The following is a 25505-nucleotide window of genomic DNA, read 5'->3' as shown; positions in this document are numbered from 1 at the left end:
ATGGGAGAAGCTTTTTAACCTCCTCAAGAGTGAAATTACACTCCATAACAAAAAGCAAAGCAAAACAAAACAAAACAAACAGGCACTTCACAGAGCTGACAGTTTTGATACACCGTCATATACCCATATGTATGTTTTCGGGATGCCAGTTTCCCATCACATTTGGCAACGACTTCACGTCATGTTCTCTGAATGTAGTGAAAGATTATAACAAAAAAAAAAACCCGTTACTTTGTAACACAGGACTAATCTGCACCTTATCGTAGAGTCGATTGAATAGCCTGGGCACCCCCGTGAAGATGGTTGGTTTCAGTTCCTGCGCATCGTCTAGGAGTTTCAGCATGTCTCCTCCGAAATAGCCGACCTGCGTACCGTTTATCATGATGTTGTACTGGAGAGAGAGAGAGAGAAAGAGAGAGACATTTTAACTAGGGAGAGGGAGAAACAGAAGGAGATAATGTGTGCGTGAGTGAGAGAGAAGGAGAAAATGTCTGGCAACTCGCATGACCTACCAAATTTGTCCGGAAAGTTGTCACTTTGCCTCATTTTTACCATGTATACTCTTTGCATTCTTTGCACTTTTTCTTTTTCTCCATGTGTTTCTTCATTATACGTTTAAAAATCACACAGTCATGCGTGCACGCTTGCATGGTTGAATTAATTGAAGAAAATTCATAATATTCTCCACTGTTCGATCGTGTAATAAGACAAGTTTTAGTTACGAAGATCTCATTGTTCATTCATGACTAAATAATAAAGAAGGATTTAAAAAAAAAATGAAGACGATGTCCTGTCCTTTCCAATTCAGTCTGGGAAACATCCTCTTGCAAATGCCATAATGTTTTGCAATGACAATGATTACAGCCTCAAAATAAAATTCTTTGTTGAACTTCTGACATTTCGTATGGCTTCAGTGGTATAAATACACGCATTCACTAAGAGAGAGAGAGAGAGAGAGAGAGAGAGACACACACACACACACACACACACACATGGATGTGATGAGTGTGGGTATGTGCGTGTGTGTGTAAATAATTCAATTCTGGACTTATATGTCAATACTCACAATGTTCCCCCTTTCGTAGACGTGGGCGATCGGAAGAAGAGAGAAATGAATATCTTGATGGTCGAATAGTTCACTGTCCTGGAGAAAATAACAGTAAGGATCAAATAGATTATGGCTAGCTTTCTGTGTGGGTTGGGGCTGTTACGTAGCATTACCAATTGTTTTTGACGTTCTTATGGGGCAATATTCTGAAGGAAAAAAAGCCACCGAAAAAACATAAAAAAACATTTCATTAAACATAATCATTGACCTAAAGCCGTCAAGCTGAGATGATTTGAATCGACCTTCATTAATATTAGTATTACGATCATTTGCGATCACTAAACCCTACTTTCCCCTCAGTCCATGCCCAACGCCTTGGGGGGGGGGGGGGGGGGGGGGGGGAACCAGACCTGTTAATGGTTAGCCTGAATAGAAAGAGTAAAATTTTAACGTATAGCAATGAACATTAAATTGATCACAATCGGAAAGAAATCATAAAAGTGAAATGAACATGCAAATGGCGAGATGATGATGTTACCGCCTCACGCATTACCTATAGTTTGTACTTAAAATCTTGAAATTTCCAGCTCGTTGTTGTTATGTTTTTTTCAAATACAATTATGCCTCAGTCTCAAAATCATAACATATTTCAGTGATCACTATCTTGAAGTTATTCGACCAGGAATAATAATATATTTTGGGATTAGAAATGAATCGTTGTCATTTCATGTATTTTTTTGTACACGACCAGTTGAAAACTGTGAGGAGATGACATCATTTGGCCACCCATTTGCATATTTATATCAACTGTTCGAGAACTATTTTGCAAAAAAAAAAAATGCGAATCTTTAGAATTTGATAACTTCCTCATTTCCATCCCGATTTTGATAAAATTTTCACTATAGTTCGTGTTAAATGTTGATCTTTCTCTTCTGACTAATTTTGACTGGCCCAGAATTCCCAGAACCAGGAAGAAGAAGCAGCGCCATCTCTTTCCAGCCACTCAGAGAACATTCCGGCAGAAAAGAGAGTCTGTGTTTCTGCATGCTTTGTGTATGAGAATGACTATTGTGCCCTAAAAGAAAGCAAAGGAGGAGTTCATTTTGGTCACTGATACAATTATCAAACTACCAATATGTTGGGGGTTCCTCCCCAAATGTTACAATTCCGATTCAATGAAGACTTAATCAAGTTCTGGTACGGCCCTGTTTTATGAAGAGTTAAAATTGATTATAAAGTTGATTTCAGCTGTAAGTCAGTGGCAGCCTGTGTGGTAAGGAAATTTTAAATCGATTTTATCTTTTGATAAAGCGGGGCCCCGGTTTCATATATTGGCTAGCTCTCTGTTCTTTATTCCCTGTATGATATGCACCCCATTTTCTCTATGCCGACTTAAGCCTTCAACAACGCATCTTGCACAAGGAAGAAGGAAAAACAAAAACAAAACAACAACAGAACACGTCATAGATTCTTTTTACTATACAATACTGCAGAAAATAGCTTGAATTGGTGGGGAAGGATCAGTATAGATTATTGTGATGATATTCATTGAGACTGTAATCTTGCATTGAGGACAGCCTTCAAACATTGTTTGTCTGCCCTCGGGTTAAAAAAAAAAAGTACAGTCGCGATTATCTTCTGGAACCTAATCATGGACAGCACAACACTGCAAATACGTCAAATTCTGTCGTCAAATACTGTGTGATATTATTGTGAGTGGCACTACAGCACTGTGTGGCTCTGACACTCGTTAAAACTCGAAAGGCTGTCGAGAAGACTTCCTCAGAAAATGGTCTTTCTTACCCCGTGTGGGGAAATTATACAATCATTATCATTTTCTTACAGAATTGCTGTTCTCGTGTCATTATTATGTAGAATATACGAAGTCCTGATTATCTGTACAAATACGAAGTCATGATTACCTGTAAAAAAAGAAAAAAAAAGGTGTTCCCACATTGCATATTCATGATACACAATAATGACTATGTGAGAAAAAAAAATGCTGCTCATACGTAATGTGATACGCAGTAATAATTTTCTAAAATGATAATAAATGAATAATTATAATCTCACCTCGTGTGTGGAAAACACAGCGTCATGATTAGCAATGTGATGTCGATGCCTGAGCGGGACACCTTTCGGCTGGCCTGAACAAATGAGATGTGAATCATGGCTGATAGAGCAATTCAACTGCTAATCGCAGTCGTCTAGAATGCCTCCGCTTTTTAAGCAAACACTATAAGTATGTTATCTGCCATGAAAACATGGCCCTTCATTTATATTTTTATGAAGCCTATCTTGTCGACAGAACTGAGAATTGACCTTCAACTTTCTTGTACAGAATATATATTTTCAAATTAATGCTAGACATTACTTCAGCAACGTTGTCATTGCATTTATTTTTGTCATTGTTGGAAAAAGAGTGAAAATATAGTTTGAATTTGAATTTGAATATATCTAGTAAGAGATTATTGTAAGAAACTGGCACTTTGGGGATTGTGCAAAACTTTTCATGCTTTTGCCAAATACTAGGCTTTAATGAAGACTTTGTTGCTGTCAGGTGGATGTGCTGGCAAGTGCCACTCAAGATTATATGAATAATCATTCCATCGACAATGCTTATCTCGGTGAGTTTAAAAACAAAATAATAACTTACATGCCTGTTATGGACACTGAAAACAATGTTTGTCCATTAACGATCATGATCTATTTCACTTACCTGTTGTGCCACTGGTAAAGCAGATTGTGTTGAGGTCATCTGGCGTAGGCAACTAGATGAGTGAATCATGAATTAGATAGCAAAGTATGAGGTGCGTAATAAGACGTAATAGGAACAAAATGGTTTTGACACATTATTGGTAATTATGTGTTATTACTAAGTTATGATAAACACATGGAAGAAATATATATATATATATATATATATATATATATATATATGTATATAATATATTGTATATATATATATGTATATACATATATTGTATATATATATATTGTATATATATATATATATATATATATATATATATATATAATATATGTATAATGAATCTATTTCATGATATTTGGAGTCTGCTGAGGAATATCATTTAAAAGGAAACTTACTTAAAGCAGGTATATCTTTATCATTTTATCTCTTATAGTAAGAGATTGAAGGTTAAAGAAGCTTACAGAATAGAGTTGGGTGAATGACTGATCGTATTCTCATAGGTTTCATGCGTAAATGCACGACCCGTGACATAAATGATTGTCTTGTTTTGTTATGCCATTTCTGTTGTTGTTGTTGTTACAAATTAAGTTCACCATCAATTCTGCTAAATGCACAAAATGAATTTAGTATGTAATGTTTCAGCCCACTTTTTTGTAGTTTCAATAATAAGCAGTGGAAATGCTCACCACTTGGTCCGCCACGTTTTGTACACCGTGCTGGATAACATCTTGGAAAGAGTGTAATTCTAGTCCAGCGGCTGCGTAGCGCCTGTGTAGGTCTTCAGCGCCTTCTGATGGCAGGTCCATGACCACCACTCTTCGAAGTGTCGGCATAGCGTCGGCGTGGTCGACGATCGACGAAGCCTTTTCAGTGCTGTCGACGACCAGCGTTGACATGTTTGCTGTTGACGAAAAAGGAACTTCTGATCATAAGTCAACTGTGAATCATGTTCACAACCCACCGCTGCATAAAAGGCCTATACAATTCAAGGCAAATTAAAGAAGAAAAAAATGTACACGAAGTTCTTTGAAACAAAGCAATATTATCATACAGGGGCCGCAATAACGTTATACTGGTGGTATATTTGTCTCTTCGTGTATTGGTGTTGCATGTTTTGTGTCTTTCTTCCGATTGATCTAAATCCTTCTTTGTCTTGCCGTTCCAGATGTAACGTTTCTTCTTCTCACACACAATGATGGGATGAGAAGTAAAACCTGAGGATAATTTCATTGCGGTTTCTCACATATTTACATGCAGTACACCCTTTGCAGTATGGCTGAGTACGGAACATTCTTAAGTCACTCAGTCACTTAAGACACACAGCGTATACTCAATATTTAACCCTTTCAATTCAGTCAAAGCAAGACGCTTACAAAATTAACAGAGTAAGGAAATGTGGCAATATGCACACAAGATTGTCTGCCAAGAAACTGTTCATCAGAATTGGAGAGAGCTCCAAATCCTCCAATCAACAAGAGATCGAAATTTTACTTGGCACACCACAAGTAAAGAAACGGAACTCGCTATATATAGTGTAAATGTCGAGATTAAGCCAGAAAATATAGCTGGAGACCGTTTTGCAGAGAGGTTTGTTATTGCATGGTGATAACAACAGTTACAGTTACTACGATAGCAGCAGAAGCAGCCGGGAAATAACCAGTCAGTTGGGAGTACAATGTATTGGCAATGTTGCCGCGGTGCAGGCCTAATGTCGTTAAGTTAAATCAGTTATTTAATGTTAAGTCTATCAAGCAACTAAAGAATCTTTCAAAATTTTGTAAAATCATCATGTCAAAGTTCAAGTAATTTTTTTTTAATTGTAAACTTATGTACATACATGGTAGCTAAGACTTCATTTTTTAAGAGTATGTTTTGTTATTAGTCCGTATACATGTATTTAATTTCAAACAATTCTTGCCTTTACTTGCTTGCTGTTAGAGCTTATATTTATACATGTATATATATATATTTGTCTTCTTTCTTATGTATTTTTATATTTGTATTTTTATATTTGTTGTAAAGTACTCATTTGTAAAATACTCATTTGTATTTCTTCCATGCCCCTGAAGGGGCCGTTCAAGAAATAAAAATCACTGTATCACTGTAAGAATCACTGTATCACCCACCACGTCCCTCTCGACCCAGGTGTATAAATGGGCACCTGGCAACGCTAGGCTAATGATAATGGTACTACTCTCTGGTAGAGCAGTGGTAACACTGAAGAGGCTCCCTTGGATAAAGAAGACATTATTAGGAGTAGGCCCTATTACAGAGCGCTCGTAACTTCGTATTCTTAACGAATTCGAAGGAAAAAACACCTACAAAGATAAATCAAGGAGAACATTAACAAAGAGAGAGAGAGAAACAAAAAAGAAAGAGAAGAAGAAGAAGAAGAAGAAGAAGAAAAAGAAAAGAAAAAGAAAAAAAAAGCAAGACGATGACAGAAAGGCAACGGATTAGTCATGGTCTCGTAACTTCCTTTTCAAAAGCTACCCAAAATATGCTAGAAATTGGTCGGACGACAGCACATCTTTGTTTGTTTGTTTTTTTCCTCAAAATCCCATACTAAAGGGAGTTGTTTTCATGAAGCAGTGAAGTATTGAGGGAAGGAATTACCATTAAATTAAATGACGTGTCCCCTAATCGTATTTTCGAGAGGGAACTGACACGAAGTCTTCCCTTTCCACCCACTCATCAATAAAAGGAGTAAACTCTTTCTGTGAAGCCTTCTGTCCAGTACTCTCGCTTTTATCACTTTCGGAGTATTCTGAAACACCCACAGACCATGAACAGAATGCAAACGCTGCCAAAATGGCTTAAATAAATAGGAGCAAAGCATTGGAGGCAAAATCTTCGATAACAAATACCAAAGATATTGTCCGCGCCTGAAGACGAAATTGTAATCAACAGCAAGGTTCTAAATTGCACATTATAGGAAGATTGTGACGATTATTTTATAGATATCTTCCCTGTTTGGGTGTTCTTCTTCAAGCTTCTCTTTTATTCAAGTGCAGTCGCGGCAAACACATCCAAAAACGTTCGCGTTCAGTCAGGTTTACATTCAGGTGTAGTTTGTTTTTCATAGGGGGCCTAACTGGAGAGCAGAGATAGGACTGTCAAGGAGTAGACAGGCGTTATGTTTCATGCGAGCAGGGTGTACTCACTAAAGAGGTTTACATTGTAATTGAATCGATGTTGACTGCTACATGATAGCATAAATTCAGCAACATATACAAGGAAGAGCGATTCCTTGGTTTAAAAAAAAAAACCGTCGCCATGGACTGAGAGGTCAAGTAAGTGATTGACTTCCCATGCAAGTAAAAGGATTTTAAGCCCCATCGACCTGAAGTGATTGACTCCCCACGCAAGTAAAAGGATTTTTAGCCCCATCGACCTTAATGAGCTAATCTTGGGAGATACAAACGCTTCCGTGCATCTGCATAATGAGTGCAATCAACAGGTTCCTTGGGATTACCCCTAGTCTGCCCCTATAATACATTTTTGGTATCTCAAACTATAATCACAATCAGAGAGAATCTAACCTAGAGAAGGGCACATACACACACACACACACACACACACACACACACACACACACACACACACTCACACACACACACTTGCACTTCACTGTGAGGTAAATTCAACTAGTTAATGTATGCAATTACAGGCATTGAAATGATCGCTTGAACACAACTCATTTCCCCTAGTTACTAGTAAACAATTACGGCAAGTATGTTTAAGCAGATGATGTTGATGCATCTAGACACTTACATTGTACATCGTACTTTCATAACAGACGTACGACATTCATTATAGAAAACACGGCATTTCTGTTCAAATTAATCACTCTTGTTTGGTTGTTTGTTTGTTTGTTTGTTTGTTTGTTTTTAATGGCAACAGATTGAAAAATTGTTCTACATCGAAGTAAATAGACACCTTATTAATCAGTGCTTTAGTATTAGCCATGATACATATCATGGGCATACATACTCGGGCTGGCACCTCCCTGCTCGAACCAACGACCTCCCGATTTCTAGAAAGGCGTCCTATATACTACACTATACCGAGCTTCCGAACGATAGCCATTGATGGTTCTGATCCATTACTTGTAGCAGGGGGTACTGTGTAATATCATTATTCAACGTAGTGATTCTAGCGCTGAGTGGTTTTCATTGCAACTGATTTGACAAACTGCAGTCCATTGACTAAAATAAACACCGACTGTTCAGTGTTTTACACAGTATTTCCTGTCCTTTTCCCCTCTACGTCTTTTGCCATTTCTTGTTTCGTTGATGTTGTTGTTGCTGTTGTGGTAATTTTACATGTTCTAAGTTGTGCTTGAGATTTGCCTTGTTCTGTTTCTGGGAACCTGAACTACACAAACTTTGCTACGGTAATGGGTTCTACATCCTTTTGATTTTTTTTTTCCTCAACACCATTATCCCTTTACAAAATATTGAGCAGAATTTACCCCCGAAGCTGTCAAATTATGTTACATCATTTCATACTGAAAGTTTTGCATTCCATCTGCATTCCTTTACATTTTTCCTCCACTGAATGGTGTCTTTATTAAGGAAAATGAGCAATTTTGGAAATAAATTGAAGTCCACAGTCTTTCTCTATATCCAGGCGATCCCCTTACAAACATTACTCATCATCTAAGAACGGTCAGTGCTGGCATGTTTCCGAAATAGAATGCGTTAAATCAGCGGACAAATAGTAGGCCTATACTCACCCTTTTAATGGCTAGAGGGGTCAAGCAGAATTCAATATGGTTTCTTTAGAACGGGCGGTGTTATGGAGTTTTTACTTTTTCGTCAATTTGCTCTCCCGCCGTGCATCCACAAAACCAGCACGGTAACTTCGCAGTTCATTGCGTTTCACACTCACAAGACGAGGACAATTACAGACATTCACCAGTATAGATTTAAGCACTCTTTTATTTTGCCTTGCTTCGATATCTCTACACTCTAATCACGCTGGTATAAGCCTTGCAATTTTGAGTGTGACATGCACATCGACCGCTGTAACCACAGCCTTTCTCAATGGCTTAAATACTTAATTATCTACATGATAAACATATCCAGATTCTTTATCAGTCGACTCTACAAGTCCAGTGTTTCCATCTAAATACTTGAATTTAACATTATGCCTAGTTTGCCATAACTCGCGCGCATGTGCGATATTAACACAGAAACGGCAGATCCGCGTAAGGAACAACTACGCTTTGTAATATGTTTATGATGTAATATATGCTGAAGCACGGGAAGACAGGAACGTTGTCCGTCAGAGTTTACAGCTTGCTATACACAGAGTAGTTACGTTCAGACGGCAGGCCCTAACCTCGAGGTTAGGAAACCTCGAGGTTTAGCTCTTGCCCCCTAACTACGACGTGTGTCCACACGACGAATCTTAACCTCGAGGTTACGAAACCTCGAGGTTAAGCTTCTGCCCCCCCCCCCGTAACTACGAGTGGGACCCACTCGATGTTAAAACCACAAAACCGGAAGTTTCAGCCCACACTGCTAACAAGGCGTCTATTTATTCTTTAGTCCAACCCTGTCGGACTCGCTTACAGGTACTCCTTTTCTCTGCCATGGTATGCAGAGATAAAGCACTGCACTGATGACTTTATGCCTTTATGAAGATATTCGTCGAAAACATCTTTTTTTTTTGAACGTTGAGAAGAATATAGAATACAGTAGCGAGTTCGACGTGTTCAGTTTCAGAGATCAAGCGCATGGGAAGAAAAGATGATGTTGTTGTGTCGTGCGTCATAGGTTTTTCACGTGTAGTGTATTTGTGGTGTACGTTTGGGAGGTTGACCCGGAAGCAGAGGGAAATTGTAGGGGCTGGAGTTTACGGCGAGGTCACTCTTAACTTCGAGTTCGTTGTTTTTTGTGTCCACACGGTGCTTAACTACGAGTGGGGACCCCCCGCGGCTCGTGGTTAGAGCGCTAACCATAAGATTTCTCGTGGCTCGAAACATCGAGCAAACCTCGAGGTTTGCTAACTACGAGTGCGTCTTCACGGTCCCTAACTACAAGCTCTAACCTCGAAGTTTCCTAACTTCGAGCTTAGGGGCTCCCGTCTGAACGTAACTATAGTCAGATAGGACGATGTGTGACTTGCCGAGAAAGGAACGGCAAAGAGAATGCTTTTGTAATATTTTTTTTTACGCTTACTTTTGATCTCTCTCTCCATCCCCATCCCCCCCTCTCTCTCTCTCTCTCAAAAAAAAAAATATATATATATAAACACGCACGAACACATACACACACACACAAATATAAATAAATAAATAAATATATATATATATATATATATATATATATATATATATATATACATCCATTTGTCTATCTATCTCTTTCCATCCCGTCCACACACTTGTTACTTTACACACGGAAGGATGATGCTCTAACAAAGACAATTCCTCGAAAACAGTATCAATAATGTTGGGTCTTTGTTTTGACATAATGTTCGTTCATGTAATTTCACTATGGAAAATTAAAGTTCACGACAAAAATCTCATTTACCATCAGAAGTTTCTACTGGAAGGCCATTTCAGCTTAAAGGCCTCATGGATAATCCAAAACTCAATAACAGATTTATTATCCGACGTGTTAGACAGACAGATGTTTGAAATATTGCGACATACTCATTCGGGTGTTCATCCATGGATAAGAATTGCTAGGAGTGAGAGTACACCCAAAGGTGGCACAATGTATAAGCCTACGCCATTATCAATGATATGGACAATGATGACAGGGGACATCACTAAAGCTGAATTGAAAGTCCCGAAATGAGAGCATATTCTCGACAAATTAGTGTATTTCTACATGAATCCATGGACTTCTCTTTAATACTCGTCTCCTTCTTCGTCTTCGCCCTCTGCGTCGACAGAGTCGACACCGACCTCCTCGTAGTCCTTCTCCAGAGCAGCCAGATCCTCACGAGCCTCGGAGAACTCTCCTTCCTCCATACCCTCTCCCACGTACCAGTGGACGAAGGCACGCTTGGCGTACATCAGGTCGAACTTGTGGTCAAGACGGGCCCAGGCCTCAGCGATGGCCGTAGTGTTGCTCAGCATGCACACGGCGCGCTGCACCTTGGCCAGATCGCCGCCGGGCACAACGGTTGGTGGCTGGTAGTTGATACCGACCTTGAAACCAGTTGGACACCAGTCGACGAACTGGATGGTGCGCTTTGTCTTGATGGTAGCGATGGCGGCGTTCACATCCTTGGGGACGACATCACCACGGAACAATAGGCAGCAGGCCATGTACTTGCCGTGACGAGGATCGCACTTCACCATTTGGTTGGCAGGCTCGAAGCAGGCGTTGGTGATCTCGGCAACGGTCAGCTGCTCATGGTAAGCCTTCTCGGCAGAAATGACGGGAGCGTAGGTGGCCATGGGGAAATGGATTCTTGGGTATGGCACCAAGTTGGTCTGGAACTCCGTCAGATCGACGTTTAGAGCTCCATCGAACCGAAGAGAAGCGGTGATTGACGAGACAATCTGGCCGATGAGACGGTTCAGGTTGGTGTACGTCGGACGTTCGATGTCGAGGTTACGACGGCAGATGTCGTAGATGGCCTCGTTGTCGACCATAAAGGCACAGTCGGAGTGCTCCAGGGTGGTATGGGTGGTCAAAACTGAGTTGTAAGGCTCGACCACCGCCGTTGACACCTGAGGGGCTGGGTAGATGGCGAACTCAAGCTTGGATTTCTTGCCGTAGTCAACAGAGAGTCGCTCCATGAGGAGAGAAGAAAACCCAGAGCCGGTGCCACCACCGAAGCTGTGAAAGAGAAGGAAGCCCTGGAGACCAGTACACTGGTCCGCCTGGGAAAAAAAGAGAGGAAAAGGTAGGAATACTGAACTTTTTCTTCACTAGGAAAACAGGATTAACCTTAACACTATAACTCTAAAGTACAAAATATTTTCCTACTATATAATTTTGAACAACTTATTCAATTTTATCTACATTTATCCACTTCTACACTTGAACATTCGACCAATGGCGGACACAATCGCACAAAAACTCCCAGTCTCGTCTTTCTACCAAACCATGTTCACAATGCTTGCACAATGTACTCGCTGGTAAAGAGAGAAACAGCCATTAAGTGCAAGCGGTAGTGAAAGGGCTGTCATTACTTAAACTGAACTCATTTCACTTTGTTGTTGCAAGCCGACGTTTACCACAAGATAACGCGTTTGATAAAATGATAATTCTTTTTCTGCTTTCTAGAGGATAAAAAGGTACGAAAGGGTTGAGGGAGCAAATCACAAGGGGTCCAGGCCTATTCAGCAAACCATATACCACGAAACATATCAGGGATATGTTGAAGTCTACACTTTCAGTCTTTTTGTTCCACCTTCATCTTCCTTGTCTGTTCTACTTATACAGTTGCACATGATCAAGATTATCATAATTTTAATCATTAATGACAGGAATACCTAAAATAATTTCATAATCATCGTAATCGTCTTCACAGTCATCTCCATCAATACCATATGTATAAGTATCATTGTAACATAATTTTCAGAATCTCAGATTGCTAGTATACCTACCAGCTTTCTGATGCGGTCTAGAACTTGGTCGATGAGTTCCTTGCCCACCGTGTAGTGGCCACGGGCGTAGTTGTTGGCGGCATCCTCTTTGCCAGTGATCAGCTGCTCGGGGTGGAACAGCTGACGGTAGGTCCCCGTTCGAACCTCATCTGAAAAAGAAAAGGAAACCCAAATGCATTTTGTATCATGAAAACATGAAACATAAATGTTTGTGTGATTTTCTGTGTTACTACCACTGCTGCCAGCTACTAGCATTCCCAATTCAGCCTCTACATCATTGCAACTGCAAGTACTATACTGCTATCCTACCATGACCAAACAATAAAATACTATTTCATAAACCCCCTATTCTCCTTCGTCTACTATCCTAGCATCTCTTAAACCAACAATCACTGTTCCCAGAAGGTTCTATGGTCTGAAGAACATTTCATAGTATACTATTAAATGTTCTTAAGACCACAAGCGTTGAACATGCACTTTAACGGGATTATGGTATCAATAAAGAGCAAGTTCCTATTTTCATTGAGGAAAATATTATAGACTTTGGTACTTTAAAAGACATATTCGGTACTTTCCTTTACAATCATGGGCTTTATCTGGCTTTTATATTCTTTAAAAATGAATACGAAAAAAATCTGCAAAATTTGTTTGCATGAACACTAACAGTCATCATCTCGAAAATTATTCGCACTCACCGACCACGGATGGTTCGAGGTCGACGAACACGGCACGTGGAACGTGCTTGCCTGCTCCAGCCTCGCTAAAGAAGGTGTTGAAGGAGTCGTCACCTCCTCCGATGGTCTTGTCAGAAGGCATCTGGCCATCGGGCTGGATGCCGTGCTCAAGGCAGTACAACTCCCAGCATGCATTGCCGATCTGGACACCGGCTTGACCGATGTGGACTGAGATACATTCACGCTATTCAAAGAAGAAAAAACAGTGACGATCAGTAATCTTGGAATTCCTATTCACCAGTCACAATCAATATGACAAAGCATAATCAAACTATCAATTTGAGTATAAATAGCAAATATATCATGGAACAATAGCTTTCAACCCTGCCCCCATCTACTGTGATAGTAAAAGAGATTGACGAGAGTGTGATGAAAGTGATATAGGTATGACAACAGTCTTTTGTACGATTAAAATCCCAGTAAAGATTCCTCAGAAAGGGTTATATCAAGGTACCAAAAAAACCCCCCAAAAAAAACCAAACATCCAAACTAGAATCGTTGTTGCTGCATGATCCACTTGTATCTATTTTCGAGATTTGTAATGTTTGCTGACTAAATATCTAACCACTGTTATAACTACTATTGTTCGTCCTTTTATTGTATTTATTTTTTGTTGATTTTTTGCTTTTCAGGTATGTCAGTCTACATTTTCCTCTCATCATCTACACCTCCTTTCACTTTTCCTTTTCTCCACTTTTTTGAAAAAAAAAACACCAAGAAATTCCCTATCTGTTGTCCCTTAACCCATACGAAATCAACCTGGTTCTTATCGGGTTAACGTTGTATTTCCTGGTCAGCCCAACTCTTGTTTTCTGAGAAGGCTTCTCAGCCAAAGAAAGTACAGATAATGATAAAGACACTGCTCGAAAAGTCGATTTAGTAGAGTGATACCTTGACAGGACCGCACTCTTTCTATAGATAATTTACGTCTTACACCAGAAATCACCGGCGCTAAAGACAAGATATCTAGATCGTTCCAGTCCCCGGCCGAGATGAAAAGAGAATTGCTGAAATCGCAAAGTCGTCTTAGTCATAACCCAATTATATATTTATATTTATATATATATATACATATATATATATATATATATATATATATATATAATATATATGTATATTATATATATATATAATATATATTATATATTATATATATATATACATATGTATATATAAAGGAAAGATAGCTACTGAAGAACAAGAACGAGGTTTTTAATGCCTGTTAATAGTGCACAATAAACGTCTCTTTCTTTGACTTGGTGACTTAAACATATTAAGATCCCCTAAAATAACAAACAGTCAAGCAAACAAACGAACAGCGAAACAAAAAACAAGACACTATGAAATTCCAATCATTCATATTAGCCCGACATGTGTCGTGCATTCAACAATGGCATGTGTATTGAACGCCACTTGACGAGAACTCGAATTATAAGTTTACTATTACAGTCTTTTATTGAGACTCTGAATGCTATTTACTTATGAGCACCCCCTTTAACCCACTTGCTTTAATTCGGTAATACAATAAGTTTTTTTTCGCTGTATCACTCGTCGCCTGCTAGGCGGGGAGCCTTGCACACCATTGTTATATTATAGGCAAGTATTAGGAGCCATTGAGACTTTTGCTGGTAGGTACTATCATAGCCCAAAGGTTTTGTACAGGGGGCATGTCTATCGCACAGGGTTTTATACTGATGTGGAAATTCGACTAGAATCGTCCATAAAGACAAACAAACATTACGTTTCATCTAAAAACAATGAATTAAGTGCTGGCATATGCTTCCGGAATAGAATGTGTTAGTTCAATGAACATATACTTACCATTTTGATGGCTAGAGGGAAGAGCTAATACGACTGCAATGTCTTAAGGTGAACCAGCAGACGTCACTATGATTTTCGAGAACGGGCGCTGGCGCTTTTAAAAGAGCTTCGTCGATTTGCTCACTTGCCATGCACGCACTGCCACGCCCAGCGCGGAAAGTTGCGGTTCAGTGCGTTCAGAAAGCTGCCCACCAAGTGTGCGGATTGTTGTACACAGACAGTCAGATAGGGAGCTGTGTGTGACTTGCCCAGAGAGGTAGGGCAAAGAGGGGTTTGCATCACGGTTCAGAGCTCTCCACTGATTTTCTTTGAACACTGACTTTTTTAAAAGTACTGGATATCGTTAAGATTTAAAAGATTCTGTCTTGCTTTAGACATAATGGCTGCTGCAAAGTCGTTCGAGTGTGTTACTCAAGGAATCTTTTAAGTTCCCTAAATGAAAGGTATGCATAAAATTCGCATGCTGAAGTAAAGTGGTCGATTTATTCGCGAGATTCTCGACCTGACAACGCTAGCGTGTCCACTTTATTATGTTGTGTAAACTCGAGGCGAGAAAACCCTGTGTTGTCAGAGTAAACCATGAGAAATACCACACTCATGAATCACTACTTCATGCTCACATAGGCATAACTACAGGTATGCGCGTCAATGGACATGACAAGGCTTGAGACCATGGCGTGAAAGAAGAAAGCCCTTGGTTTATCGACGAAGGACTAACTGTAGCAGCAGAACGTTCCCTATCCAACTGCACACCTAGCAGGGCTGACACCTAGGCAAGTCTATGGGAGCTGATAGCAGAGAGGAGATGAATATTGTATGCCAGTGGATAAAATGTCAACAAAAGAACTCACTTCACACGGAATATGGCTCTGCAGTTGCCATAGTTGATAAACAAAGCTGTAGAATGCATAGCACTGTGAAATCAGGAGTAGAAGAAAGAGTACAGGAGCATGAATACTTTTGTTAGACCAGCTCTGTGTAGGATTGTAAATATTGATGAATGTAGATAGAAGAAGGCAGTTACATATTTGGAGATTAATCAAAGCACATTTGAATATACTTAATATAAATGATACTACAGGCAGGGAGGTGGGATCCTGTCCCACCTCTTGCTGCGGGTGTACACATTCAGAAACCATCTTCAGGAGCCTGTTCAGCAGAATATGCCTTGGTGATGCTACTTTACATAGAGCGTATAAGCAATAGCAAAGCGACAAACAATTTAAAAGTAAGGGATCCACACCAATTTTTTGTTAACGTTGGCAGCAGTTAAGTTTGTGGCATCAGGAGGAAATCCACTGTATTCAGACAAATCCTGTACAACGCCCACCATTACTGACAGTTGAAAGATATTCGTTACACGCTAATGCTCTGATGCATTAGGGCTGGCAAAATCTGATTACACCAAATTCAAATACAAGGAAGCAAATACTTCATATCGATCACATCACATTCTCTCCCTTACTCTCCTTCTCTCTCTCTCTCTCTCCCTCTCTCACTCACTCTATCTATCTATCCATCATCTATCTATCTATCTATCCATCTATCTATCTATCTATCCATCTATCTATCTATCTATCTATCTATCTATCTATCTATCCATCTATCTATCTATCTATATATCTATACATCTATCTATCTATCTATCTATCATCTATCTATCTATCTATCCATCTATCTATCTATCTACTATCTGTCCATCTATCTATCTATCTATCTATCTATCTATCTATCTATCTATGTGGATCTACATAATCTCTTTCTCCCCTCCTCCCCACACACAAACAAAAAACCAACAACTAAAAACAGGAAAGAATACACGCACGTACATTCCTCATAAACAATGAATTGCATGTTGGGAATGTATTTGAGAGCATATTATGCTGGTTCATGTCATAAAACGAAACAACACAGTTCTAGACGTAAATAATATTTATTCGTTTATTTGTTTGTTTGTTCGTTTGCTTACTTACTTGATTGTTTTGGGAGGTTCAATCAAAGACATTTAATACTGCGCTATGGGTAGTCCTATCTAAAAATAAAAGAAAACTTAACGATAATCTTAAACTCTATGCTCGCTCAGTCAGGTTAACTGCTTACATGTATTTGCAATGGTCTCCTCCATTATGATGATATGATAAAACGTATGTTCGCGTATACATGAAATCATAAGTAATACCTTTCTTTTAATCATCTCATATTTCGATGTGGACGTTGTTGATTTGTCATGATAATTTCCACAACTCCCAAATCTAAAACTGAAACTGAAATAACAGATTTATTATCACAAGTCTCAGACAGACAGATGCTCGAAATATTGCCACATTTTCATTTTGATGCTCATCCATGGATAAGAACTGCTAGATATGAGAGTTCACACACAGTGGGTATTGTTACCCATATCCCTATCGATGATATCAGACAAGCGGTACGCTTACGTCGTGAAAGCTGAGTTTAAAGTCTTGTGAGCACTATAAATGAGCACGTATTCCCAACAGATCATTGTGGAGGAGACGCGGTGCCATCTTAATACTCGTCTCCTTCTTCGTCTTCGCCCTCTCCGTCGACCGAGTCGACACCGACCTCCTCGTAGTCCTTCTCCAGAGCAGCCAGGTCCTCACGAGCCTCAGTGAACTCCCCCTCCTCCATGCCTTCTCCCACGTACCAGTGGACGAAGGCACGCTTGGCGTACATCAGGTCGAACTTGTGGTCAAGACGAGCCCAGGCCTCAGCAACGGCGGTAGTGTTGCTCAGCATACACACGGCGCGCTGCACCTTGGCCAGATCGCCGCCGGGCACAACGGTTGGTGGCTGGTAGTTGATACCGACCTTGAAACCAGTTGGGCACCAGTCGACGAATTGGATGGTGCGCTTGGTCTTGATCATAGCGATAGCGGCGTTGACATCCTTGGGGACGACATCACCACGGTACAGCAGACAGCAGGCCATGTACTTGCCATGACGTGGGTCGCACTTCACCATCTGGTTGGAAGGCTCGAAGCAGGCGTTGGTGATCTCGGCAACGGACAACTGCTCATGGTGAGCCTTCTCGGCAGAGATGACTGGAGCGTAGGTGGCCATGGGGAAATGAATTCTTGGATATGGCACCAAGTTGGTCTGGAACTCTGTCAAATCGACGTTCAGAGCTCCATCGAACCGAAGAGAAGCGGTGATCGACGAAACAATCTGGCCGATGAGACGGTTCAGGTTGGAGTACGTCGGACGCTCGATGTCGAGGTTACGACGGCAGATGTCGTAGATGGCCTCGTTGTCGACCATGAAAGCACAGTCGGAATGCTCCAGAGTGGTATGAGTTGTTAAAATTGCATTGTAGGGCTCGACGACAGCTGTTGACACTTGAGGAGCCGGGTAGATGGCGAACTCGAGCTTGGACTTCTTGCCGTAGTCGACGGAGAGACGCTCCATAAGGAGAGAAGAAAACCCAGAGCCGGTGCCACCACCGAAGCTGTGGAAGATGAGGAAACCCTGGAGACCAGTACACTGGTCTGCCTGTAGTAAAGATTGAAAATTAAAAAAACATGACTAGCATAGTCAATCCGCGTCAACAGAATTGTCCTTGTAGCCTATCATTCCCCAATTTAATAAATTTTATTTGGACACCTTTGCCCTATGAACTTGTATATTCCACATATTTCATTAAATATTATCAAGATAGTGACTACGACCTTTGATCCCTAACGTCCGACAAAATAATGACATCACCTGAAAGAAAAAATCAGGATATCGATTTATACAGAAAAAAAAAAGTTTCTGTGATGGTTAAGTGAGTTTTGATCTATTTATTGACCTTCGAGAAATTTAGAGCAGAGTCAATTATTGAAAATTGCTCCTTCGAAACTATACTAACATCATTTTCAATTGCACGTTGCCACAATTTGAGTGAGAATTTTTATGGTTGATTGGTAACATGCATGAGACAGCTGAAGGAGCAAAGCTTGCTCCTGGGTTTGCCACCTTTTACCACCATGGACATCAAAGTCATACTGCATTGTATTCCACCGGATATCTCACTTTATCTCTGTTATCAAACTCTAAGTTTCACACAATTGTACACAACGGCAAATCTAAAGATTTTAATCGATTGTACACAAGTATAGACATTGGCAACATTGGTGTTTGTTGTTGTTGTTCCTGTTGTTGTTGCCGATGATGTTGGCAGTGGTGGTAGTTATGGAGGTGGTGTTTTGAAATAGCTGACCTGGGAGGTTTTTTCAAAGTTAACGTCACGCGACGGAAACTTTGCAAATTCGGGAAGATATCAAGACCACGCCCACTTGAAGGCTATTCCTCAACAATTATATCCACAACATGTAAATGACAACGGCAGGGGACGGCTGTGTGATATAAGCAGGGAGGTGGAAGAGAGATCTTCCACCTCCCTGCTATAAGGTAGTCTGTCGACTGTGACGCGTGACAACCGGAAATTGAATAGACCGTTATTTGCAGATCGTCTATACATACGACTGGTTTTTGTTCTTTTACGGCGTCATATAGGTAGTGCGCTTATTTCTTTATAACTGAAGCAACAAGCTGCTTTTGTTCAGACTCATTCACTCAATTTCCCCTAAAAAGCTTTGCAATTTGATTCAAATTTTTGTTTTGGTTTTGTTCTTTTACTTTTCTTTAGAATAGCGACCAAACCAAAATCAAACACGAAATCTAAATCACAACCGAAGACTAATACCAAATGAATCAATAGATCAGAAAACAAACTGCATGATTGAACAGAGCAAACAAAACTGTGTTAGCTTCAGATTTGGTCAATACACATGTGACTGTACTTTAATTGTTTAGCATCTATTCTATTCTATCATGGTTCAGTGTTTAAATAATGCCCCCATCCCCAACCCATCCCACTCAGAATCAGTCTCTGTTAATGAGCAAGGGAGTGTGACACGGGGAAGCAAATAACAACAGATCCGACGCACCCCTGTATACAGAGACACACCAGCCGAAAAAAAAAAAACCACGAGATTTAGAGGACATTCACGTAAAATCACGTGTGATTAGATTATTCCTGTCTCCTACTAGTCGTCCCTTGATTGTTGAGTGGCTATTTCGCTAGCTCTATAGACAATTTGTGTTTGTTATTTCGGTTTTGTTTTGTTCTTTGTTCTTGCTGTTTCATGATAACGTCTTTTCCCAAATTCGTGATGCTCAGAGTGTTTCAGAACGTAATCATGTATCATCTCGATCTCAACCATCTAACCTGCACCCTCTGTGCACTCATTACACTCCTTTCTTGTGGAACATTCCAGCCCAACTGAGTACGGCGTACACATACATTCTACCTATACTAGAACTATATAAATGTTCAGCTTCCCTATACCGATATAATCACTTATACACCTGCCTTGAAAGGGGCGTTATGAATTACATGTCATACTTAAACAAACAAGGTATCGAATATAATCATGCAAAACTTGACCATTAACTACAATTATGGTCAAACGTTTTCAAAACATCTCATTGCCTACCAGCTTTCTGATGCGATCCAGCACATTGTCAATATGCTCCTTGCCCACTGTGTAGTGGCCACGGGCGTAGTTGTTGGCGGCATCCTCCTTGCCAGTGATCAGCTGCTCGGGGTGGAACAGCTGACGATAGGTCCCGGTTCGTACCTCATCTGGAGTACATCACAATTGCATGACGTTTTATAATACTTTTGGTGCTGATATATTTTCAAGAGACCTTTTTGCACAATTATTGTAAATACATGGATGGGACCAGGATAATCATAATATTTCTTCTCCTGTCAATATCATAAAGTACAGCTACAAAAATAATGATGATGATCTTATCCAAGACAACTAGGTTAGAGACATCAAATCGGTATAAATTGATAATGATAATGTGATTGTTACAATCACTAAGCTATCTAAGTCATCAGCACCATTTCATATTTCTATGATTGCAACATACTATATTCAATTAAATTGTCATACTAAGTAGTCATAAAAATGTAAACAAACGTTAAATGGATAGCAAATATCGGAGACAGATGTGACTGACAATCAAGACTAGAAGAGGAAAGAAATACGTAAATTTACCGATTACGGATGGTTCGAGGTCGACGAACACGGCACGTGGAACGTGCTTGCCTGCTCCAGTCTCGCTGAAGAAGGTGTTGAAGGAGTCGTCACCTCCTCCGATGGTCTTGTCAGAAGGCATCTGGCCATCGGGCTGGATGCCGTGCTCAAGGCAGTACAACTCCCAGCATGCATTGCCGATCTGGACACCGGCCTGACCAACATGGACTGAGATACATTCGCGCTGTAAAACGGAAAAGGATAAGAATCAGCTCCTGTATTCAGTAGTTATATATAGTTCAATATTGGTTATTTTTACAAAATTTGGTGATCTGATACTACTGTATATAGTATACTCTTGTCATTGTACTGTGCAATAGTCGCTTATGCCTTCGCATTCTTATCTTTGCCGAATTGGCAGTAGAGTACTTTAAAATACAGCTGATATAAAACAAGGCATTCCATTGCAGCACACTATGCAATTATCGTCATGCTCCTTTGCTCAGATCAACGGGGGAAGAAAGAGATAACGAAAAGGTATCCTACAGCACAACCATATTGATGCGAAACAATATCTATCCCGAAAACACGCTATTTACCGGCTATAGCTATCCATACTTGGGTCCATTTTTATATTTGACTGAGCGGAATTCAATGCATGTTGATGGCCATGAAGAACGATACAATCAAATTGGTGCTTGTGCACCTCGACAAGCTTTTGGTGTGTGTGTTTTTCCCGCTCATATTATGCATTTCAAGCGAACAAAGAGGGGATTTTTAATTGTGCTTTTTCGTAGTTGTTTGTTCATTTCCCTTATTTTCACGCTTTATTTTTCTTTTCTTTCTTTCGTTGTTTCTCTCTCTCTCTCTCTCTTTCTCTCTCTCTCTTTTATGGGGGCGGTGGTTCTGAACAATACCGTGACGAGTTCTTCTTTTTTTCGGTTTGCATGCACTGAACTGGAGACGAAACGTACCGTTATGTATTGTCTTCTGAGGGTATACTAAAGTGAATATAATATTATGTGCATGGTTTCAACAATATTATGACGTGGCAGTATAACTGTGTTATGAAAGATGTCTACACTAATCGCTACATCATGATATGACTTATCCTCGCACTTTTTGTCTACTAATGATCCAACTACAAGATAGGCATTCGATCATGCAACAAAACGCAAACTACAAGGGCGTATTGCTTAAACAAGCTAACAAAAGTGAAATGGATAATTTCTAAAACATTACCTGATATGTCTTGCTTCTTCTTTTTTCTTTTTGGTCGATATTAAAATCCTATATACTGGCAAATTTTACTTCCCATATCATAATCTTTCTTAAGGGGCCTACTATTATACATTCAGATCATACGCAATCTCAATCTGAACGAGACTACCTCAATCTCAATCTCAACGAGACTATCATTCGGCAATGTGAAACTGCTTATTACGTTCTATCATATACATTCACCCAAACCTTGATTTAGGGGAAACTTCCACGAAATGTGGCCATGATATCCCTTTTAATGATCAACACACAGCCCACAGAATGGAAAGCTATCAAGAGTGTACAATATGCACTGTAATACACGAGAAAGATCACTATTCTTACAGAGTGTACATTATCTGCGATGCAATTCACACATGGAATAGGATTAGAAAAAAAAACCAATGGAATTGTCATCAAAATCGGACATAAAGTAATATGATTATGGAATTTCAAAGTTTCCATTGTTTTCCCACATTACGTTTACCAGATCACAGTCCCATTTGGAACTGTAATGAACGCTTCACTAAATTTCCAATTTGATAAGAAATCGATAACAAGAGTATCCTCTGCATGAAATTATTGTAGACTTGTAATAAACCAGCGACGATGGATTCCAGGGGAAAAAGGGTTGTTATTGCTACATCTTAGAAATTCGACCATACACGATATTGTTTTGTGTACTAGCCATTGGGACAATATTGAAAAGTCATTACATCATCGCCTCTTTGCTTGTATTAGCAGAAAGCATAATATTATGAAACTTTAAACAATTTCATAATGTTATGATATGCCCGATATTGACGAAACTCCCTCTTTACCCGATTTAGCTCTATATCAATTTGAACATGGTATAATAATATTGTATCTTTACACTGACCACGAAGAAAATTGAGTGAATACTCACCATTTTGAAGGTTGAGAAAGAAAATAAAAGATAACCTGAATGTCGCAAGGTGAAAGCAGCTCACGTTGTCGTTACGATATTCGACAGCGTTGCTCTTGAACTTCTGTGGAAGTGCGCGATTTGCATTCCTGTTTTAGTGTGAAGGACTGTTCATAAATGGGTACCGGCGCGTAGCGAAGCCAATCCGTCAATCATTTATCAGTGTAATAAAAAACAAAAAACAAAAACAAATCAGTGTACAGCTGTATATCGTCATTCCGCATACCTAGTGAACAACCTGTGCCACGCCCATCACGGTTGAATATCTCACTGAGCACAAGTGATGTCTTCTGCCTGACAGCCAGCTAATTGTGTCTTGTTCTGAATTGTACAAAATATAAATTGAAATTCAATTCCATTTAATTCAGTTTAGGTGCACGAAAAGAGCCCAAATCGTCGAGTCTTTGCTATTGTTTGTTTATTTGCTTGTCTGCTTGTTTGTTTGTTTGTTTGTTTTTTCCTGTGGGTCGTTTGTTGTTGTTATTTCGCTTAATTAGGGTATTTCATCACATGATTATCGTGCACTATTACTGCCGAAAATAATGCTGGTATACTTTCAATACATTAATGGTATTTGTACGTCGTGGCTGTCATAAATTTTACAAGTGCCTCATTACAATGTACAACGAACATAGGAGCTCCATATGGACTGTAGATAGTCGCAAATCATGATGGCGATACATCAGACATGATCCTTAGCGGATGAACTGAGATCAGCTGAGATTTGCCACTAAGCACATCAAGCACGTCTTTTTGATACGCGCCCGGTTTAAGACAGTTGTGTTCAGTGACCGTTTGTTATTCTTCTGACACTCACAGTACACCACACTACATAAACGTTACGAATCAACTTAATGATCATAGGTCACATGTTGTCTCTAAACAGCTGATTTACAGATAACCTTTAGTGCTTATACATATATTACCGCATTAACTATAATGCCTAATGATATTTCGATTTTCTAAAGCCCGACACGGAATGTACCATGTTTGTGAATAGACAATACAGGTATATGAATCTCCAGGGTGTTGAGAATGCAAATAGGAGTCTATTTTAGTCAACTAAGAAAATGCAGATTTAGACGTAATAATCACGTGATGACCATCATAAGCACATAAAACAGGGAATACAGTATAATTACATGTACATGTATATATACACAGTAGTTCGTGTAAACACTGCTTTGCAGAAGAGACTGCCGAGTGTGTAGAATAGCGTTGAACAACGCCCTCTATGTTGTGACAAGCTGCAGGTGCGTTAGCGAGACAAATGATTGAAAAATAAATATCTTTTAATCCTGTTATTGACATTTTTATTACTCTACGAAGCCATGAATCAATGAAAATGTTCGTGTGTTTTTTTTAAGTTATTATTAATGTTTTTGTTTGTGTGTGTGTTGTTTGTTTGTTTTTTGTTGTTGTTGCTTTTTTTTTTTGTCGAGGAATTTTATGAAAACGTTGTGTGATTTTCTGATATTTTGATGATTTACTTTGCGTCGCCGCTAGGAAAAGCACCAAATTTCTGCACTCGTGCAAAAACGTAGTCTTTGGTTAGGCCTCATGGCTTAGGTTTCTATTTCACGCTTACGCCACTTATTATGAGGCTAGTTTGTCACGGAGAACTGCCAGGTAAGGAATGAACGTTCGACCAACTAGCGTCAGCCAACCTGTGGGGAGCGCATACACTGTAATTATCTCTCACGCTTTTAACCCTAGCCTAGTGTGCATTATTTTCTCCTTTTATGTATAATCATCTGTACATAATTATATTCCGCATTACTATTTATGAATTGTACTTCTTTCAAATTGTTTACTAATGTGAATTGACGAATGTATATTCGGACTATGTATCAGGCCTACTTTTGTTTGATGGAAATATTGGTCTCGAATAAGACGTAAGGTGCCTTACATAAACACACACCTGTAAGGCCACTGGGCCTTCACTTGAAGGCTGACAACGGGACCGACGAATCTTAAAAGTTTCCGTTGCATGTCGGACTACGCATGAAGGATACAGCGCCTTACCTGCAGGGGTACGACAGCTGTTCAAAGGCGAGTTCCACGAACTGTACGCTCACCATGCGGGTTAAATGTGCATTGTACGTGTAGGAAACGAAGCCGACAAGACTATTTGTCTGGATGTGCGTACATGTACTTAGTGTCATTGTATTTATTCATTATCTTATTCACGTTTTCTTTAAAAAAAATACAGGGCAAGTCTCGTTCAAGCCAGAGGCCTGCATTTCAAGAGAGCCAGATACATTTTGCATATTATGTATGATTACATTTTACTCCACCAACTTTCATGCGGTCACTTTATAATGTACATACGGTATGTAAGCCTATGTATGTATA

At 39.7% G+C, this 25505-nt stretch overlaps 2 protein-coding genes and 1 pseudogene across 2 annotated transcripts in view; all 3 read right to left on the bottom strand.

Moving 5' to 3' along the window:
* LOC139742224 (long-chain-fatty-acid--CoA ligase 5-like) overlaps positions 1–25505 on the bottom strand; it is a 52297-nt gene that overhangs the window by 7378 nt on the left and 19414 nt on the right. Inside the window, exons 6-10 of the mRNA XM_071652801.1 lie at positions 4448–4662; positions 3768–3819; positions 3122–3195; positions 1067–1144; positions 257–391 (exon numbers count right to left, since the gene is read on the bottom strand). Of these exons, the coding sequence (XP_071508902.1) occupies positions 257–391; positions 1067–1144; positions 3122–3195; positions 3768–3819; positions 4448–4662 (554 nt within the window). The remainder of the gene's footprint in view (positions 1–256; positions 392–1066; positions 1145–3121; positions 3196–3767; positions 3820–4447; positions 4663–25505) is intronic.
* LOC139742227 (tubulin alpha-1 chain-like) lies at positions 10194–15167 on the bottom strand. The gene is made up of 4 exons (XM_071652802.1): positions 14895–15167; positions 13035–13257; positions 12340–12488; positions 10194–11610 (listed from the first exon to the last, which is right to left on the bottom strand). Exons 1-4 carry the CDS (start codon positions 14895–14897, stop codon positions 10627–10629), a joined length of 1359 nt encoding a protein of 452 aa, XP_071508903.1. The 5' UTR covers positions 14898–15167; the 3' UTR covers positions 10194–10626.
* On the bottom strand, positions 17366–21183 carry LOC139742225 (tubulin alpha-1D chain-like; annotated as a pseudogene).

This window comes from Diadema antillarum, unplaced genomic scaffold (assembly GCF_040938485.1).
Source record: "Diadema antillarum isolate AM-2024a unplaced genomic scaffold, OU_Dant_1.0 seq00000989_RagTag, whole genome shotgun sequence".
NCBI classification, from domain to species: Eukaryota; Metazoa; Echinodermata; class Echinoidea; order Diadematoida; family Diadematidae; genus Diadema; species Diadema antillarum.
Note: the sequence above shows the minus strand (reverse complement) of the source record. Positions and strands in the feature narration are given on the sequence as shown.